The 22859-nt window shown below is 35.9% G+C and overlaps 1 protein-coding gene across 2 annotated transcripts in view; it reads left to right on the forward strand.

Annotated features, from left to right (window-relative positions):
* The first annotated feature begins 282 nt into the window (after nucleotides 1-282).
* The window catches only part of LOC131061537 (calmodulin-lysine N-methyltransferase), a 197140-nt gene continuing 174563 nt past the window's right edge, over nucleotides 283-22859 (forward strand). The window contains exons 1-2 of one of the 2 annotated variants that reach the window (XM_059209799.1): nucleotides 283-546; nucleotides 19267-19474. In XM_059209799.1, coding sequence (XP_059065782.1) covers nucleotides 441-546; nucleotides 19267-19474 — 314 coding nt within the window. In that variant the 5' untranslated portion in view covers nucleotides 283-440. The remainder of the gene's footprint in view (nucleotides 547-19266; nucleotides 19475-22859) is intronic. The other variant, XM_059209800.1, reaches the window with a different exon arrangement.

Consider the following 22859-nt stretch of genomic DNA (forward strand, 5'->3'; position numbering starts at 1 on the left):
AACAAAACAAAACAATATTAATTTTGAATAAATTAAATTTTTATTTTCTATTTCATTCTTAAACTTTTTTCAAATATTTATTTGTTCTTTTTAATTCTTTTTATGCAAATATCTAAAATATCATCCATAAACAAAACAAAAAATATATTTAAAATTATTAAATAACTAATAACTAATAATACTAATTTTTTTTATATCTAAACAAATAGATTTTCTATCAAATAAATTACTTATCAAATAGATTTTCTATTAAAAACATCATTCCAAATATTTTCCTATTTTCTACTCACAGTAACCACACCACACTATTAACAGAACTTACGTTACGTCTGTCGTCGATCTTGGGCCCCTTAGAAATCTTTGATTTATTCCAAACCTCCAAACTCTGTTGGAATTGTAGGAGATTGGTTTCCCTTTCCTGTATTTGGGCAGAGTTGAAGATGACGGAGGAGAGATCGGCAGCGGCAACACCCATACCCTCCCTCTCATCTGCATCTCTGCGATGGCGTATTCTCCGTCAATCTCTTCTTCCTCGATTAAAACCAGGTACTTCACAACATATTACGATCCATTTATTTTGAAAATATACCGAACCTAAATGTTCGCGTACCATTACTAAAGATCCAAAATGCTCTTGTACCACTGAAACATCATTTAAATGTGAAATTAGTTTGAAAATCAATATTGAAATGGCTGTAATTGAAGAACAAGATTTTTCTTAAAATGCTTCAATATGAAATATAAATAATGTTGTCGTCTGTAAGTTAGGATTTCACCATATTGTCTTTTCTAACGAAGAATTAATTCAATAGGTTCTACCTGAAAAGGAATACAGTCCAAGACTTCAGACACGCTTCGGACCCGCTGATAATCGTATATCCTTAGTTTTAGCTCAACTAAACTAGGATTGGGTAAACCAATAGTTAACTACTGTCAGTGTCACGACTCTAATTAGCTCACCCCATAACGGATGTTTCTCCAACATGTTTTAACTTAACAGCATGGGATCAATGGCAGCCAAGACAGTATATCTTAATAGGATCGAAATTGTTAAAATGTGGATGCTATTTTAGGAGAATAATCAGTAATCTTTCAAGACTTTATCAAGGATATATCTGATGCGCGAGATGTAGAATCTACTACTTTTAACACTTCTTCAAGGGCTGGAGCAGAAAATTTCGATCATTTGTCGCAAGGCCTTTGTACTGTGGTTGAACATGTGAAGATTTGTTCCAAGAGTTAAAAAAAAATCTTCCCTAAGATTCCTTTAATATCAATCCTAAGATGTTTCTCCTTAGATGTGTCATTGTCCCAAGTAAAAGGATTCTAAGAAGGCAAAACATGAGTAAATCTTAAATGTCAAGGAATCTGTTCAAGTGTTATTCTCGGTTCTGCTGTTAATATTAAAAGACACTGGAGGAGCTACAGAACTAGGTGTTTAAATTGGTGGAAGTGCAAAAGGTGGCGTTAATATATTATTCTTTCCATCCCAATTAAATGATATATGAATTTTATCTTGAAGCAATGCATTGGCTTTGTTTTTTTAATCTTAGGACATTATAATTGCGATTGCCATAAATTGAACATGGTCTTGTAGATGCAGGGGAAAGGTGACTGCAGTATGTATAGATTGGAACTTGCACATGCACAGTCACACTCAACAATTGTAAATCAGGTTGTAGGGGTAAGGCCTATAGGTCTTACGTTTGGGTCAAGCTTCTTATCAGTTACTCTAATAGGGCGTCTGTTTATTACCCATTGTAGCCATCTGAAAAACATTACATGGTAGATGCATTATTTATAAATGAATTCCTTTTTTGGTCCATTTACCTAACCTAGTTATTAGCTGGATTTCTTTCCATCCAGTCATCTCAAGCAAATTCTACGTATGGTATAGGCACACATGATTACTATATAGGATATACAGATCCCTTAGCACTATAATCGATCAACTAATTATTTGCAAGATTGTCATGCTGGAACAATGGAAATGGAATATTTCCAAATCATATGTTTCACAATTGGTTGTATTAGTGTAGTTTATCTTTAATTGGGCTCTTTCCAACTCTGTAGACAGATTTTAAATGGAAAATCCATTTTTCCTACTTATATAAATCCAAAAATTCATAATGAGGTTATACAAAACTACCTTGGAAAGTCTTAAGAACAATCGTAATTGTTTAATATTGCATATATTGTAACGTTGGGCTCTCTTCAAATGGGGTGTCCCACATGACGGGATCTTGAGATTCGTTGACATTTGTCTAAGTGTTTATGACTAATGTAAGAAAACATGTAATAAGGGGTTTACAAAGTAGACTTGAAAGAGCATCTTGGGCTGTCTATTTTGGGCAATGCTTAAGGTCATCTTGGAAGAGGATTTACTCTTCCAAGTTGGAGCACTTGGTTTGACTAGTTGAGCAGTCAAATGGAAGGTTACACTTGCATGCCTTTATGATGTATTAGGGCATCTTTGGATGCTTCTAAAATGGAATGCTGAATTGGAGGATTCAAGGTGGACACTTACACATTGGGAGTTACATTCTATTTCAAGATTGTTGACTTAGCCTATGGTTTTGTTCAAACCACATGTGGTTTATAGGATGGACAAACTCTCTATATATAGAATTTGGTATAGTGGATTAGCATCAATTCAATTGTATTGCAGGCTCTTGCAAGTTTTGAGTTTGGCTAAGCATCGGCATGTTGTTGAAGTATCGGCATAGGGGCTACATTGATAGTGGGGTTTTGCAATCTAACGTAAGCTTATTCTAAGTAATAATAAATGTGTTGAGGTTTGCTTTTGGTGGCAGGGTTTCTACCCAATAGGGTTTTCCCATGCATATGTCGTGTTATGTTATCCTCTATTCTATTTTCTATCTACTTCTCTCTTCCTTCTAAGTTTCATTAAGGAATGCTCGAGTTAGATCGCCAATTTTTTTAATTTTCGTTGCTCCTAGTTTGAGTATGTGCACTGTAAAACCAACATATGGTACTAGAACTTTGTTCAGCTTGATTCTGTGGTGGGGATGGCTGTCTTGTGTTGTATGTGTGTTTTCAAACTTGGATCTAAAATCACATGTTATGGCCAACACCTTTTAGAGTAGAGATCGATAAATTCGATGGGCAACGTTCAAACTATGGAAATTGAAGATTGGGGATCTCTCGGTTAAAATAGATTAGTGGTCTGTGATAACCACTCCACCAGTTACTTTTCCAATTGGAGCAGATCGAGATATATGGGATAGACTCTTGTGCCTTTCCAATTCAGTCTTGATGCACATATTAAATGAAACACTGCTAAAGATTTATGGGATAAGATTGTTGAATTGTACCAAAGTAGGAGTCTTGTAAACAAGTTATTTCTAAGGCAGAAATTGCATTCATTAAAATGACTGACTATGTAACTAATTATCTAATAACTTTAATGTTTATTAGCTTCCATAGATGTAAAAATGGAAGAAGAGGATAAGCGTATTACTTTACTTTGTTCATTGCTGAATTCACGGGATAATCTCATTATGGCTCTAAGTATTTTTTTCTAAGTTAAAATTTGAACTTGTGATGGCATTATTAAGTGAAGTTCTTAGGAAAAGTTCATGGAAGATTCCTCTTAAGATGCTTTTTTTTGAAAGAGATTGGTCTAAAATCGAGGGGTAAAAAGAAACAAAAGGATAAAAGAAAATCCAAGTCAAAGGGTAGTTCCAAGTCCCTTGGAAAGTCTAAAGTAAAGTGTTGGAATTGTGGCACAAAGGGTTAGGTAAAGGAGTGTAATTCTGAGAAAAAGGATAAAATTGACAACTCCTTTGCAGACAAATCCTTTGATGACGATGATGTTTTTGTAACTTTTTCTAACATTCATTCTAGTGATGGCTCGTGGTTAATTGATTTAGGTGCGTCCTTTCATTTGAATTTGTATATAGAGTGGTATTTACTATTTAGAATATGAAAAGTTAGAAAAGTCATACAGACTGTTATGGTGCACACCATGATTTTTGAAAAGGAAAAAAACAATGCTTACAAAATGTTGATTTCTCGATGATGGATCATAGAGTTTGAAACTTTGAACTGAAATGGTGGGCATAAAAAATCTGCACAGTCAAATCCAGAAAAATAATAGCTAGAACATTATGGACTCTGAAAATTTCATGTTTCTAATGCTTACAAAGCCAAAAAAAACAGCGTGTCTGGAATGTTCAACAAACAAATGGCAACATATGAAATTTCAAGTATGAAGGGTTATTTTCTAGAGATTTGAACTTGCAAATGATTATGTAACTGATCCTGATGAGTAGAGATACATGATATATTTATGTTCAAGAGACGGATATGCACCCTGCTCAAGAGATGAATTTAACTGATGTTATGGTGACACTTCTTGTTCCTAATCTCCAATGATAGTGAATCTTTCACCCATTTACCCTTTTGCATCCCAAGCTCTTTCTGTAGGAGATATTTACAGGATGAGTGCAAGAGTTAGAGTCTCGTTGGTTCCCATCTTTAACTGTTTGGTATTTACAGTAAATTCCTTCAGCCCCCCAAAATATAGATTCATTTAGCCCATAACTTCCCATCGAATACCAACCCCAGGACAGAAAGAAATTCAGCTCATCAGTTTTGTGACTTTTATCCATAGTAGAACTAATCAAATCTTCCAACCCCAGCAGACAGTAAATGTGATCCAACACTTCTTTCTGTTATCTGGATATGATTCCCATTTTGCAAAACATCAACAAGAATATAGAAGAAAAGTGGGGTTCACAACCCCTATTTGCAGAGTTTTTTGGTTAGACTGCTTCATTTTGTGGAGAAACAACAAGAGAGAATGGAAACTGTGGTCATATGTGTTGACTGGATAGATGTTATCATATTATCATTGAGCAGCATCAACGAAATTTGGGGTTTTAGAGGGCTTCCAGCTCTCTGAAAATTTGGAATAGAGAATTAGCTGAAATAATGCAGGAGTAAAGATAGTTGCGTCAAGAGCATGCTGAAGTTTGTCCTTACCCCCAAAAGATAGGCACTGCACACTGAAAATACTACTGAAGCCCTAATTAGGGGGTTTGTTGCCTGACATGTTCCTCCTCATAGGTACTTGCTGTCTAGATCACTCCAAACTGTCCACCCACGATGTCTCAGGATGATACAAATTCAGCTAATCTCCTTTATGAATTTCTAATTAGTCAGATGAAGGATATGATTAAATCTTTTGGCCATTTTGATTCAAGATTAGGAAATATTTCTTTGATACATGCGTGGCCTGCAAGAAGTAAAGTCTGTTTTAGTAACAACGTGATAAATAATATCAATTTAATTTAATTTTTTTTTTCTGGAAGGCTTGATAAGGTCCATATAATTATGCAGTCATTCTAGTCCATGGAGTCTCTAATATGCCAGCAAATATTTTCTAGGTGGTAATGAGTGTGGGTTTTGAGGATGATCTAAAAGAAGTTAAAATCTATATCTCCCTTAAATGATAATGCTGTATCCTCTTGAGAAGTTGGTAGTCTTCTTGTATTTAGTCCTTCACATGACTGATGCTTGTAACCCTTTTTGTTGAATCCAATATTTAACCTTCTACAGAAAAAAGGGTCTTCATGTCAAATTTTTTGTCAAAAGTTGCATCGTATGTTGAGTCCATGACAATCAACAGATAGATTGTCTGCAGAAATCTGCGACGATGAGAAATTGAAATTTTAGATTTCTGCAGATATCTATTTGTTGAATTTTTGTCCAATATGTTAAATACATCAAGAACTTGAGAACGTCATCAGCAAAGGTACCATAAAAGATTGTAATAGATAGTTCGTATGTATGCATATATATAAAATTAATTTTATTTCCCATACTCTGCCTTTTCATTTCTATTCCAGCTGGTAGATGGGTAGAGATCCTACCTACAGATGGGTGTGTTTTGCACTAACTTGGATGAAAGATACTTGAAACCTTGTCGATAATTTAGTGGTGGTGATTCTCTCCCTCACCAGCATGTAACCCATGACTTGTATAAGAGCTGTACCGTCGGGTGCAAATCATGATTGGATTAAGAACTGTACTATTGGTTGTAACTCATTACTGGAATAAAGGCTGTTAATTGAAAGTGAGACTTGCATTATACATGAGTGAGTAAGACCTACACTATTGTTGTAACCCATGATTGGAGTAGACTTGAGTAAAATAAGATTCATACTGGTAAGTTCAATTTGCAGTTGAAGTAAGGACTATGCGAAGTTTATATGTTTTTGGTGTAATCTAGAATTGGAGTACCTTCCTAGAGTGTTAACACCTTAACACACTATCCCAGCTTGTTAAGACCCAACGAAGACTCATGGATCAAGTATTTTGAGTTAACCTAGGCAAGTCTGCAGCCTCAATTTGCAGACTTAGCGAGTTGAACAACCAAAGATTGCGAGTCTCCTGAAACTTGCAATCTTGATTGTCAGAATAGGCAGTCTCGAAAATTAAAATATTAAAATGTTTTTTCCTACATATATATGTATGTATATGAAAAATATATATATACGTGTGTATTAATTTTTTTTTTCATATATATATATATATATGTATGTGCATGTATGTAGATGAAAAATATATATACATATATATGTTATGAAAAAAATACACACATATATATACATAAATATATACATACATTTATATACATATATCTACACATACATACATACATACATACATACATAAAATTGAAGTAGTGAAAAATTCAAAAAAAAATATTAAAATGTTTTTTTCATATATATATATATATATATATTTTCATATACACATATATATACATACATACATATATATGTATTTGTGTATATATATATATATATATTAAAATGTTTTTTCATATATGTATGTATATGAAAAATATACATACATACATATACATGTATGTATGTACATATGTATATGTATGTATGTACATACATATATATACGTATACATACATACATACATACATACATATATATATACGTATACATACATACATACATACATATATAAACAATTGAAGTAGGAACCTTCGTAGAAGCTCTACCCAATTTGTTAAGATTCAGTGAGAACTCATGGATTGAGTCTTAGAGTCAAGCTTGGCAATTTGTAGCCTTGATTTGTAGACTTAGTGGGTTGGACAACCAAAGCTTGAGTCTTCTAAAATCCACAATCTTGAACATTTAAGTAGGCTGAGTCTAAAAAATTAAAAAAAAGCCGTTAAAATGTTTTTCATAATATACATTTATTGTTGAGTTTTTTCCATCGAGTTTAAATTCAGATAAAAGAATTGCATGCCGTGATTTTGTTGAATTTGAGTTACAACTATTCAAGTCTATCTTCTGATTTGAGTAAGACCCAAAAGGACCATTGTACCCAAACTCTTTATCTTTACACTTAAAAATACCTTTTTAAATAATTAAATAAAAGCTATCAATTAAAATTAATCAAAGGTACCCTTTTGACAACCTAATTTAATTATTTAACTTATTTTCACTTTACCAACACCCAATAGCCTACGAGAAAAACTTACGAAAACAGGGTAAGGGTCACCGATAGTTTATGCTCGAGAAGGGGACATTATAGTCCTTCCTCTCCAAAAAAAAATGGGAATGCCCAAATTTAGCCCTAAATCTCAAATTCTAAATAAACAAAGCTGGGTTGGAATACCTTTCACCTGATTGAAGCCTTGCAAAACAAGTTAGAAACCATTTACAACAAAAATTCAATAAGAAGACCATCTTAATTAAGCATCATTAAGTTTATAGCAGAAATATCAATATAATAATAAGGTATTTTATATATGTTTGGGAAAGTTCAACCATAGGAGAGAATAGGATAAGGTGACTTTGATAGGGTGTCTTGGATCCTCTACCTTAGGCCGAACAGTGAATATACCATCCCTCTTGGCCTCATGTGGCATGTGCCATCCATATGAGGTGGTGTACCCAGTGAAGTGTCTCACAACCGTTCCCCCTCATCTTACCATCCATTTCCCACTTCCTATGATTGAACTTCTTGGTGTGTTGATTCACCATGATAGAGGGATGAGGTGTATTCACAATAGGGGACCCCAGAAGCCCATCTCTTCTAAGCCCAAAGGCAGTACCCTTTGTACTCTCTTGGCCTCATGGGACCATCTGGTCACCACCCTGAGGTGGCATACCTAGAAGAGTACCCCATCGTCGAACCCCTCTTGCGATCCCTCATTTCCTCTACCATGGCTGACTTTAATGACTTTAATAATCATTCAGAACATATGAAGAATTCTAGGAATATGCATGTATTCTACATATAATAAACAAACATAAACAATAGTAAATCATTAATCAGATACAATTAATATTCACTATGATATACAAGCAGTCATAAACAGCAACGTATTGATAGTATGCAGAGATATATGTATGTATACAACATTTACTATGTCATGTACAGAGAACTCATACCAAACTATAGTATTGGATCGACTGCTGTGTATTTCAATATTTATCAAATGCCAAATCTGATTCCTTCGATGATCTTCTTGGAGGCTGGAATGGCTATTTGTATTTCTCCTTGGTGATGAGAAGTCATGCCTCTTCCTTCGGTTCCAATCTATTTGTGGGAGGTTCCAATCTATTTGGGCTGATTTCAACACACACAAAAGATGAATGAAATTCGACATTATTCACCAGTCAAATACATAAAACCCGATACAATACTCCAGCCATTGCAATTCATTTGAACCAATATCATTGGATCCTTCTAGGATGACCTTTCCCGATAGAATTTACGACTCAATATAATTCAAAACAAATCCGATATTGGGTAAAGTAGGATCCACGTCAGGTTGGAATAATGAATCCTGCAAGGCTTGTGCAATGAAGGTGACGTTTCAACACCAATAGCAGGTTTCTTCAGAACTGAGGTGATTCACAAAACTTTCTTATTTGAGTTGAATCCGGTATAACAAGTATCGTTAATATTTTCCGGATTTCACAACAAATAACATTCATAGCCAACTCAATACCTCCTTGTTGTAAGCTGACAGGAACACATAAAAGAATAAATATATTCAATCATAATGCAATACCTTTCGCCTCCCGATGACTTAGACGAATATTGAGAATGATTTGAAAACATACCCGGTACCTGGCGTTATCATCATGATAGGGAATCTTGACAGGATATAAGTGTAGTATGTATGGTCGTCATTTCAAAACCATTGGGGAAATATGGAATTTTTATTTTATCGGTAAATGGTGATTATATTTCTAAATCAAAAAAAGCTTCAATACATCTTCATGTTCTCACAGGGTTCAGAGTGCGAATAGATAAACAGTATCATATCCAAAAACTTACATCCCTTCCTAGCCACCATGGATCATTACATTCCCCGTTCCCAAAGCTAGTCAAAAAGTTTACGGTACGTTATCCCTTCATACGCTAAGAGCTTATGACCACAAAAAACAGATAACTAACATTATTATTTCACAGAGATTATTTCCTTGCCTCTCCCATTGGGCTCATCGACTTGTTCCATCTGCTCCTCCGGATCTTCAATATCATCGTTGTCTTCAGATGGGAACCCAATCCATAGGGTGTGTCGACTGTTTCTCTTTTTCGACTTCCTTAGGTGTCGTCACTTGCGTTTTGAGGAAGTAGACCCACTCGCCTGTGAAGACTTGGCTTCATAGGGTCCTATTGTGACCTTTTCACACATCGCCCCATTGCAAATGGGGACCCCCTCGTTTCTTGCTTTCTGCGTTGGTTAGTTTAGGGGTTAGTTTAGGGTTTTGGCAACATAGTGGGCAATTTTGAGTTTCTCGTGCTCAAGTCTCGAATTTTTGATCATGCCTAATTGTCATTTAAGGTTTTGAAGTTATAGGATCAAGTGCATAAAGTTGAGATTTTAAATGACCCTAATTTTGTCAAGTGTAGACCTTTTGAGTGTTAACGTGTTTTTGAACGTCATCGTCGGTGTTCTTAAAGTGCTAAGGTGTTTCAGGACCTTTTGGAGTTGTTTTCTCGCTCCTAGGAAGATATTCAAGTTGATTTTGCACTTTATCCTGATAGGTTTCCTTGTGTTTCGCTCAAATTTTAGCAAATCTGCCCAAGTTCAGATGAGTTTTATTGAATTTTGAAGTTTCCTAGTGATTTTGAGTGGAAAAATCATCATTTTTCGGATGAAAATCCATATTCTAAGGGTCAAAAGGTCAAAATTCCACACTAGAGGTGCTTTTCCCCTCATATTCTTAACTACCCATGATTTTCCCCACTCAAAATGCAGACTGGACATGGATTTCCCTCGGAATCCAGACATGCCCTATTTTTCCACCATTCAAAATCCATACTGGGGGCAATTTTCTACCAGATGACTTAAATTTGATTAAGTGTTGGAGATTTTCTTGACAGCTCACGTTTTTCCACTGGGAGTGTGGATGAAGTTGCGGATGACTTGAGTGATGATTCCTGACATGGATCGATTTTCCACCAGAACCTTTTGTGACAAGATTTCATGGATTTTAATGTGGACTTTCATTCCAGACCCTAGGTGAATTTCCACTAGGGATGTTTTGATGATTTTTGTGTCTGGATGACTATCCAGACAGGGGTCGATTTTCCCCTAGGATGATTTTTTTGTGCTAAGTGATGGATTTTTAGTTGGGATTTTTATTCCAATAGGGGTTGATTTTCCCCTGGACCCAATTGTGCAAAGTTGATGAAGATTTTTGATGGGATTTTTATCCTTACATAGTGTGATTTTCCCTTGAAGGGGTATTTACTAATTTTTAATGATTTTTATTAGGATATTTTTATCCCAACTAAAATCGATTTTCCCCCAGGTGGCCATTTTGATTCAAATTTTGAAATATTTTAAATTATTGGGCCCCAAACTTAATTGTTTTTACAAAGTGCAACGATTATTTAAAATAAAAACAATTAATAAATGATTTGCAATGAGCATTTAATAATTCTCACCTTCTAGAAGCAAATCGACTTTGGCCACGCAAATATAAGTACAAGTGTTTTATCCTACATTGCTTGTGTGGTGAAAGTAGAAGGCAAAATCAAGTTTAAAAGGAGGAAGCCAACATTATAATATTATTATATTTGCCAAGTGTGTTGCTGAATTGGGCGAAATTACTCCAGCTGGCGATTTTTAGTGAAGTGTCAAGTTGACACATTGAAGGTTGAAGCTGTTTCCATTGTTCATTTTTCTCCATTCCCAGCCTTAGGCGTTTTTTTTTTGACAGCCATTGGAGTACATTTGAAGGCATTTTTTTAGACTTGTGTGGTTTTTGGGAGATGGCGCCATAGTTGGAGGAGGGCGATTTTATTTTAAAAATAATTTGGCGCCATTTTGGTAGATTTCCTTCGTTATTGGTGGCTGCCATTGTCTTTCCTTGTTGTGATAACTTCCAGATCTGAGTTTGACGCCATTATCGCAGCTTGTGTGACCTCCATTGTTGGCTGGTAATTTATTTTGAGACTTAATTTTTCATTGCCCAACCAACTCCAACCTAGGCGATTTGCATTTAGAGGAATTTTGTGTGCATTTTCAGACCATTTACACGCTGTTGCAGGTCTGAAACTCCATTGTAGGGGGGCTTGTCTTCAGAAAATCATCATTTCCAGCCACTTGTCAACCTTGGCGATTTCATTTGGGAAGCATTTTTGCTTCATTCCGGGGCCATTTTCTGAGTTTATCATCATTCCTAAGGGTGCTGGTAAGTCTGAAAACTCCATTTTCAGACTTGTCTTTAGACTAAGTTTTCATTTCCAGCCCTACATGCATACTCAAATTATCTCATGTTTGCCTTGGAAAATCAATTTTCATCGAGTTTGTGCACATTTGGGTAATTACAACATGTTTTTTAGAGATTAATTTGTGAAGTTGCAGGTTGTCTTCAGATTTGCTAGCAGCCATTGTTGACCTCGGAAGGTGTCTTCAGACATAGTTTTGCGTGAAAACACAAGCTTTCACACCTTTCCGTAGTCATTCCGATCCAGTATACTCCTTTGTACTTTGATTTGGATAAAATTTCTAAGTATAAGGAGATGTCTTCAGACTTTGGTCTGAAAATTATTGATTTTAATGAATTTCATGAGGGTTTTATACCCTAACCTTGTCACATTTTGCATTCTATTGTTGAAATCTATTGAGAATGTGGATTATTTTCTTGATTTCCATACCCAAACTTGTCTAAATCATTAGGAAATCAGAATTTTTGTCAGGAATATTTTCCGAAGTTCTAACTTCTAGCTTCGTACAGGTACGATGTCGAAGTCCAAACTCAAGGAAAGGAGAGAACCACAGAGGATTGTTGAGACGAGATTCTATCCAGAATCCAAGATGTCATCTAGATGGAAGGAGATTACAGACACAAACATGCATTTCTTGAACATGAGCCAGATGCGACAACGGATGTTCGGAATTGGAAGCCAGATTCCTTCCCTAGCTTATGTGAACATTATGATCAACCGGGATCCCCTACTGTCCTTTTGGAGGTTAGTTTGGGAAAGAATGTATATGATTTGACCAGGGATAATCCTAATGATGTTATCTCGACATTGAGAGGGCTTGATTGAGAGATGTGTCTCGATGATGGTATGGAGATGGCCACTATTCTTGATTTGTTGATGAAGAGTATGGAGAAAAGTAAGAAGATGGAGGCATAGCCTATTGATGATATTTATGACTACTTAGCTAGGAGTAACAAGGAGAAAGAACCTAAGAGAGTTGAGATTTTGTCACACATAGCTAGAGACGAGACAGGAAAGCGGATTTCGCAGGTGGTTGTTCCTATTGGAGGTGTGACGGTGGACATTGCTACTCGCATGGATTTCTAGATTACTTCAGTTGCCCTTGGCCATACTACAAAAGAGCAAGAATTTCAGGAGGTTGGTGATACCCTTAAGGCAATCAGTGTGAGATTGGATGGAGAAATAGAGAAAAGAGAGAAGTACGAAGCAGAGAATATCAAACTTAGAGAGTACATTGCGGGGATAAGGCGTGAGAATCCTACCCTTATTTCCCCTATTGCAATTGATCGTGGACTACATTCACATTATGAGGCAACGAGAGATACACTCTCGGAGGTGGAAAAATGGATTGAAAATACAAAGAGACAGGCAGATGATTTCCTTAGTTTGTCTAGGCTTTTGACAGGACAACAGGGCTCATATTCAGGATACAGTATTTGGAGGGAGTTTGGGAAGAATTCCGACCTATTCAGGAGAAAACTATTCCACGCCTCAGAACTCTGAAGAAGATTCCTAAGTCCACATTGATCAAGGAGAATGTTGTGCACAATGGAGATAGATACGATTTCCACGACTGGTACTGTTCATTAGCCATGAAGAAATCAACTTATGAGAGCACACAAATGAGTTGTGCAGAGATGGAAGGATCTATTCATGATATTCATTCAAAGATCCTTGCCTCAATGGAGGAACTATTGGGAGTTGATGTCAGTGAAGCCAATGGTTTACACTTAGCAGAATTGAGAGACAAAATGAAATTTATGTATTTCAACCAGTTGGACTATTTGAAGAAGAGTCAGATAGATGATATGGTCTCTTTGTTGATTCATGTTCATAACTCGCAGAAGCTCATGCCAGATTAGGAGAACACTTTGGATGCTTGCTCGGATGCTTTGGACGTGATTGATTTACAACAGGATACCTTACCCATCATTTCCATGGAGGAGTTAGATTCTGTATTGGCTAGATTCTTGGAGTATGCTAGGAGAGAGAGAGATGCAGGGCAAAATCTTCTAGAAGATTCCCTATTTGATGACTAGGTATCTTTCTATTGGGCCATATGTTGGTGGCACCATTTTTTATGTAAATCCTAATTAGGGCAACTCTAGGGTTTTGTTGGCATAATATTGGCTTTTGATTTAGTTTTAATCTTGGCCATCCATTTTGTATGAGACTCTATATATACCTCATTGCCTCTTATTTGTAAGAGAGAGATTTTGTAGAATTGTTGGTATATGCTGCAGCTTTTGAATATAAATCATTGTTTGACTTGATGGTGATTTTGTTTTTCAAGTGTTGTCTTGCATTCGAGGTTCTCAATTCCTCCAAGTGAGATTAGAATTTGCTTTCATGTTTGTTAGATTGAATGAAAGAATGGTTGAGTATATTTGTGTGCAATCTATTAATCCATACCACTAGCCTCTTGTTGATTGTAAGTGCGTCGTGCGTGGTCAACTAGAAATTTATGCAAACTTAACTTCAATTATTACATATTCATTGTTATGCATCAACTTGGATGGTTTCAATACTTGATGGTGATAATTTGAAAATCTATGAAGTATACCTTAGATGATTGCACTAAGCTCGTGTCAAGATCTGCTCGATTTGATGGTGAGACCTTGCCTAGTTTGATTCCACTAAATCTGTTCATCATTTCCTACATTCCTAGGTTTAGAATAAATTTCCTGAACCCTATTCCCTTTTTGCCTTTTTTAGAAAGTCTTGTTAGAATTAAGTCCAGAACTACATTGCCAAATCCCAAGTTATCAACACATCCATTCCACATTCATGATATATAAAGTTGATTCGAACAATTGCGTAAGTTCCCAAGTGAAAACAATTCACATTGACCATTGAGTTACCCACTCGTCAAAACCTGACTGTAGAAACCTTGGAATCATTTTAGTTGATCTTATCCTTAGCATTTGAGGTGATTTTGTTCAAGAGAGGGTAAAGTACTTTGGTATTTTATTTTGAATGTTATGTGCATAAAACACACATCAACAGGTCCCCACTTCTCCCCTTCCATCTTGAGCTTCTGTTTCTACCACCATTTTAGATACTCCAATCCATGCATCCCAACCTGGGTGGAGGCGCGACGGACCTCCTTATTATAGTTCACACTCCAAAGAATGTAGGGGCGCAATGGAGGCATAAACTCACTGACATGTATCCATGAAACGTTAGGGCACACAAAACCCGAGCCACTTCTAGATGTTCTCAGAAAACTATCCAAACCACCACACCATTCCTCACGGACGCACCCTCGAACTATCCTTTCCACTTGCCCCTTGCACTCCAGTTCGAAGCACCATACCACAAACATGGAGCCGACTTCAACATTGGTTCTGTACTTGAATTTGCCTCGCATGTATTCATCATCGAGTACGATCTTCACTCTCCTAAGAAAATCTTTTTCCTCAAATCGAAAGATATTTGCTAACCATTCATCAGATATATGGGCCCAAAACGCAATCATTGGTCTCGTGGCTGTGAAAGAAAAGTTTGGTTCCATTGTAGCTCACAACAGGTTCAGATTGACTAGAGTTGTAGGGCGTCACAAAAAACTCAAAAGAGTCTCTTCAACATTAAAAAGCTTAGGTTTGTCGAAGAAGCCAATTCATACCCACCTCAAATGTCCACAACCGAGGAGCCGTAAATGCACTCGTAACTCAAAGTTGGCGGAATTAAATGGAAAAGACCTTTCGCACATCCACACACTTGAGATGCAAGCCATCACCGCCACCTTTGCCCTTTGAGAATGCCTTGATTTGGAGCAAATCAATCCGTCATAGATTTGGTAGGATTTTCTGACTTCGTGCGTTGAATTTGGAGGTAAGTCGTACCATCCACCCCGCAGCATTAAATGCTTACAGGACTACATCTCATCCTTGAGTGAAACATCAAACTTATTGTTGCTATCCAAACATCCAAATGTCATTTTCTTGTTTTAGTTGTTGGGTGGGGGTGTATCCAATCTGAGCTCACCCACCTGCAATTTAAAACCTTGGTTGGCGCACTCGTCCACCTCTCTATTTCCATCTCTTAATGTATGAGAAATTTTGAAATCTTGAAAATCACTGAGGAGGCTTCTAATCCATTTAATTTCTCTGTCAATCTTCCAATTTTGTGTTTCTCCACGAATTAGAGCCTACGTTACAATTTGGGAGTCGCCTTCCAAAAGGAGCCTATCAACACCAAGTTTTTTCACTACTTGAACCGCCAAGGAAGCTTCTTTAGCTTCAACTTCATTATTAGTGTCCAGGTTCAAATGTTGACTACATCAAACAATAATCGTTCCATTACAGTCTCTTGCTAAACAACCTGCGCTCGATGGTCTCGGGTTTCCACGAGATGCACCATCAAAATTTAGTTTTATCCATCCTTGATCCGAGGGGGACCAACTAGTTGGTCTAATCACCAACCTAGAAGGATTAACCCTTTGCGACCCATTAACGGGTTGAAATATGGAATTATTATTACGAAGCCCGATGAAGAATAATGAATGGAATGGTGCGATACTATACATATAATTATTAGAAATGTTTGACGCTAGCTAATTAAATATGAAGACATTCAATAGTGATTGGAATATTATTGACTTATTGATAGACAAGTTAGAAGAAGCCTAAATGAAGATAGAATGGTTGCCAAACATCATAGTTCGATGGCAGCATCAATGAAGAAGGGAACGGATATCGGCTAAGGCATTGTATCGACAATTTGCATAGATCGATGTCTGAACTAATACAATCCCAGCTAGCAAACTGATGACAATTAATATCTATATTTGGAGAAGTAAGATATCATCTAAGACAATAACGATCATTAATAATGAATGGGTGCATGTACGAACCCAATTAGGATTAAGGCAGCGATTAAGAGAATTATGGAATGATACAAGTATAAAGGGACATATGAAGTGTCTTTCACGGAGTGTCTTGTCATTCCTCAAATAAGATATGAAAGGCATTCACAATCCCTCAAACAAGGGGGGAAAATATAACGGGAATTCAGTTTAGTATTGAATCTTAATCCAATCGGTCTTGCAGATTCAAGTGAAAGTTATTCACTAGCAGATAGAAAACAAAGATTGCATATTCATAAGGAAGGCATCATGAGTAGTGATCCAATATCACATAATTCTTAAGACTTAAATCAGAAATAACATTAATTAGAGAATCGCCATTATAAGCATTTACATTAGACAAGCAATCGTATCAATTGTGAGGTCTTATTGGACTGATCACAGCAACACTTTGCGTATTTATAAAGCAATATTAGACACAGCAATACTCTATAAAGTTGGCAATGACTTATGAAGAATACGATCAGATGGTCTAACACAAGATACTTGGCATAAGCGGTGATTACTTGGTGAAAAGGTACGATTAAGGAATTGGAAGCCGACTTCCTGTAAGGCGACCTCATAGGAAACAGTAACTAATATGATAGAGGACAAATCAAATGGCACAGCGATAAAGTCTAACTCATCGTGAACCATGAAATTAAAGGAAAGAATTATCAAAACAGCGATTAATTATCCGCATAAGGCGCATTTACCAAGAGTCAAATATTCGATTGTCAAAAGGGGCGATTTAGCAAGGAAGAGAGACACCACCTCGCACGAGGAGAAATGTCTCATTCATAAGTAAATGTACATTAAGGATACGTGTGTGGAGTATGGGAATAAAAATAATATTTTAAAGAGAGTAGGAATTGTGTGGAGAGTATTAAAAAAATATAACAGAAGATTTCTATTAGTTATTTATTTTCAGAATTAGATCTCTCTAGTAGAGCAGAAGTTTACAATATAGAAGCACATATCTCAAGTATATAAATCAGAAAAAGCTATCAAGATAAGTTCTACCTTCCAAACTATTCTGGAATTTTAAATTAAATATTATAATGAAATGTCCTCATATTTGATAAAATTATATTTATAAATGTATTACAATCCTCACTTTAAGTGGAACTGTTGTCTCAGGACTGAATTAAGGTAAATTCTAGTTGGGGACATTACATTTATTGTTCGCTGCCTTGTTCACCGGTGCCTCGTCATCTTGCATTCTTTTTTGTAGAACCATTAGTCTAATGAATTGTTGAATAAACTAGCTGATTGATGCATCCTCTTGTTTATTCATGTTCCTGTTTGTCTAAGTTCGATTTAGGAGAACAGAAAATTGTGAAGTCTTTGGAAAGACAATTTTCTTTTATTAGGGTATCTATTGTCAAAGCGGGGGCATGACAAATACCCACTAGTCTGAAACTCAATTGGCAACTTTCAGCTCGATGGTGATTCTTGCATGCAACCACACAACCAACTAGGAGGGTTTTCATCCCCAAAACTTGATTTACCAATAGGGTTTTTCGTACTTAGGTAAATAGAAGAACAAAGTTAATTCTCCAAGAAACAATTAAAATTCAACAGTAACCCTTCTTTTGAAGACCCAACCTTCTTTTATAACCTTTACATAAAGCTATTTTCCAGGAAATAAAACATTTTTTTGGCTTTTTATTTACTTTTTTGAAAAAAGTTTTTTTAGCTTTTTCATTGCTTAAAAAAAAAATATTTTGTCATTTTTCTTTTTTTTTTTCTTTTAAAAATTTAGTTTTCCTTAATAAGATAATATAAAGTGTTTTTATAACCACTTTTCAACACCTTTGAGCCTAGTGACACTATCAGCACACTCAAAACACCTTTAAAAAAAATTAAATGTAAGTTCTCAATTAAAATATTAATCAAAGGTACTCTTTTTCACAATTTAATGTAATTATTTAAATTATTTTTCCTTTATCAACACCCAGTACCCTATTGGAAAAAACTTAGGACAATAGCTTAAGGGTCACCAACAGCTTATGCTCGAGAAGGGGATTCTTAAACAGTTACTAGCATTTTTAAACATTTAATGATGTCCAATGTGACGTACTTTCCACAAAATTAAGTGTGCCATTTATTTCACAGTTTGGATTATATTAGAACATTCCAAAAAGGCAGTATCAATCAAAGTTGAAGATTAACTGACCAATAATACACTTTCTAGTTAATTAGTCTTAAATTGTGCTGTAATTTCTAATGACCCCCACATGTCATTTATACATATTTCAAGGATCATTGTCCTTACAAACTGATTGGATATAATGTAGTCAAGGGCATCTTCATACCTAAAATTGCATGAAATTTGGCCAAATTTTAAAGGACCATAGTTTCATTGTATGTTTCCCTACGAGCATTAAATGGTATCTTCAGAGATAGTGATAACGCTTAACATGAAGGACATTTGGCCCCGATTAAAAATACTGCTCAGTGCACAGTATAGGTTTATTCTGGGAGAAGATTTTAAAAAGAGTATTAATCAATGTTGAAGATTAACTGATGTGCAATGCATGGATTGGCTAAATAGCCCTATATTGTACTGTGATTACCATGGCCCTTGCTGTATTCATCTTAACTTACTTCTCCAAGAAACTCAAGTTTTAAGTTGTAGTAGCACTCTGACTTACAAGCGGTTTTCTTAGATTTTGCAGACATTTTATCTCAAGAACAAACAAAACAAATTTCAAGGAAGCCAGCTGGTGGGTTTGGTTTGATTTCAAACTGCTTGGTTGAACCTAAGCAAGAAGACTATACGGGGGCTACTGTGGGTCCACTATTATCAACTGGGAAAAAAGATATGCTTGTTGAATACACCTTACCATCATGCAGAGCTGTTACTATTATGTTGCAGTGAGTGTCTATGAGCCTTTTAAATTACATGAGGCATAATCATGTCTAATTACAAATGGAATCTTTATATATCCCTTACCATAGATTTGTTCATGCATTTTATGTATGATTAAGTTTTGAGTAATCATAGCTGATAAACTGCATAAAACTTTTGGGTAATCATAGTTGATGATTTGCATGTGGAGTCCTTACAAGTCTTTTTAGTGTTATTTGGTGTTTCACATAAAATTTGCTAGCATAAAGCTCTTCATTGGATATTACTTTACCATTAGTATTCGTATCAATGTCAACAGGTGTTGCTCATGGCAGTTGATTTCCAACTGCCAAACATAAACATCTAGATTTTCATGTTAAGCCATCTCCTTGTGATATTTCTTTTCCAATTCAGTAGTAATCTTTTGATGTAATAAATAAGTGAGCGAATCTTCTAGCCAAACTGCAATGTCTAGCTTTGAATGTTAACTCTCTCCCCCACTTCTGGTATTTTATTCTGAGTCGGTAATAACTTTTTATTGTAATAAATAACTGAGCAAAGCTTTTGTCATTCTTGATGTTTTCTTTCTTCTGTTGGATTTAAATCTGCTTTGTAGGAATTGAGTTGATATCCTAATATTACTAAATTATGCTTCCATTCTAGTTTCTGAACTAATGGATTGATCAAAGGATACCCTTAAGAGCATTAAAGGATCAACTGTATGCTCTTTCTCAGCGAGAACAAAGCCATGAATTCAGATGCTAGAAAACATGTCATAGCATAAAGGTCCTCATTGACCATAATTTTTTTTTTGAGTTTGCAGTGTTGAATGTTTGTAAGAGCAATTGGTAGTTTGGTAAAGTGGAAGCCTATATTTTTGGATACTTTAATAAAAAGGTAAATGACTGTTTGTGAATATATTTGAAGCTTATAACTATGGTATCCAGTGCCGTATCCCTTCAATTTTTTTTGTTTGTATCAGAGTCCTTGTCATTTGATTTAACAAGTTTTCTTTTTGGTTTGACATAAAAGTTATTGAATGTTGATGTTCCTTCGTCACTTTTTAATGCCGTTAGTGAAGTACATCATCCTAAGAAGGTAATGGTTGTTCGTTATGTCAATGGACAAGTGTGGAGTTGAGATGTCAAGATATGAAGTGGAAAAGTTGTCAAATGAGCAAAACATTGCACAGGTATCAATTGTCAAAATGACTCCTAGGTAGCACTTTGTGAGGCATGGAAACTTGATTAAGTATAAAGCAAAGTGGCAAAATGATTCTTTGGATGCAGTTTGCTAGGCATGAAAATTGACCAAGTATGAAAATGTGGTTATATCCCCAAAACTATGAGCTTTAAGTGAGTTTACCAAGGTTGAGTGCCTTCAGGAGCATGGTTTGGATGTTTTTGCCAAAATGAAAGTGAAAAATAAATTGTCATTGCTAGTGGCTTTAATCCCAAAAGCATGAAACTTTCTAGTTGGAGCTAAAAAGTTAGTTGGCAAAGGTTTTAGAGTGCTTTTGCTAGGCTAACCATTCTCGAAAGAGCACTTTTAAAAAAATGTCTAAGTATCAAATTGCTTATAACCTTGAAAGAGTTCTTTAAGTGGTTTTGCCATGGTTATATTCCAAAAGTGCATTCCTTGGGACTATTTGCTAAAAAAGTGCTCCTGTTGAATTTTGCAACACAAGCACTTACAGGATCAAATAGCAAACAAGAACACCTTCCACAAACGAGAGCAGCACAAAAGAATGCTATATTCCTCAAAAACAAAGATTACATAATTATATTACAATGCATAATGATGTTCTTTAGCCTCTTTTAAAGGGCACAAAGTTTCCCTTAGCTAAATTTAGGAGAACTAAAGTGAAAGCATGAGGAGCTAAAAAAAGCTCTACTATAGCTAAACTAGAAGCACAACTAAGTGAACTTAAGCAAATAAACATAACTAATAGTTAAAAATGCTCTAACATCCCCCCTTAAGTGAAACTCAGGGAGAAGTGAAAACCTCTAAATGCATGAATGCATAAAATGGGTCTTGGCAACAAGGTCTGATGAGGTACCCATCTGCAAAAAAGAGGTCTCTCTTAATGGAGAAAAGGAGAAAAACCATGTGGAAAAAAATCCCCCTCCAAAAGAAAGAGATGCAATGCATGAAAAGAAAGGTGTATTGCTAAAAGGAACGAAGGCCTCATAAAGACCCACCATGGACAACTTCCTTTACTCGAAGCATCGACTGCAACTGAAGGTAATGTGGGGATGGCAAGGGTTTAGTGAAGATGTCTACAACTTGCTCCTCTATAGGTATGTAATCCAAGGTGAGAAGAGCATCCTAAACTAACTATTGAATGAAGTGCAACGTGCTTAGTCCTTTGATGCTCCACAGGGTTGCAAGAAATGTGAATGGCACTTTGATTGTCACACCAAAGAGTTGTGGGACTATTAGGAGGAAAACCAATTTCTGTCAACAATTGATGAAACTATAGAACTTCCTAGCTAGTAAGTACAACTTCTCGATACTCAGCCTTAGTAGATAATAATGCAATAGCAGATTGCTTCTTGCAAGTCCATGTAATGGGGCCAAAACCAAGACAAAAAACAAAACCAGAAGTAGACTTCCGATCATTAATATCACCAGCCCAATCTGAGTCAGTGAAGCCAACAATCCTAGAGTCTCTTGATGTATAATGAATGCCAAAGTGCAATGTGCCCTAAATGTACCTTAAGATACATTTGGTTGCCTTCTAGTGATTCTCATGTGGATCGTGAGAGAAATGAGAAACTAGACCAACCACAAAGGAGATATCAAGACAAGTGTGTATCAAGTACAAAAGATTGCCAACCAACTGCTTGTACAATGTAGCATCAATTGAAGGAGTAGAACAATTAGAAGACAACACAACACCTAATTGAAATGGTGTGGGGGTAGGATTGCAATCAAGCATGACAAATCTTTGAAGCATATCAAGATCATACTTCTGCTAACAACGAAAATCCCATCTAAAGATTGAATAACTTGAAGACCAATAAAGTAATGTAGAACACCAAGATCGGTCATGTCTAACTGCTCCATTATTGCTCTCTGAACACTCTGAATCATGGAAGAAGAACTGCTTGTAAGAATCAAATCATCCACACAAAAGACCAATATCAAAAGATCTTCCTCCGATCGTTGAGTGTAAATTGTAGGATCGAAATGGCAACATGAGAAACCAGTAGATAGCAAAAAGGTGTCCATCTTCTCATATCAAGCCCAAGTGGCTTGTTTGAGACCATACAATGAATGCCGAAGCTTGGAAACAAGTGAAGAGTCCTGTACAAAACCGTGTGGCTGCTCCATATAGATCTCATGAAGATCACCATGCAAGAAGGCACTCTTCACATCAATCTGATATATTGCCCATCACTGTGAAGC

This window comes from Cryptomeria japonica, chromosome 8 (assembly GCF_030272615.1).
Source record: "Cryptomeria japonica chromosome 8, Sugi_1.0, whole genome shotgun sequence".
NCBI lineage: Eukaryota > Viridiplantae > Streptophyta > Pinopsida > Cupressales > Cupressaceae > Cryptomeria > Cryptomeria japonica.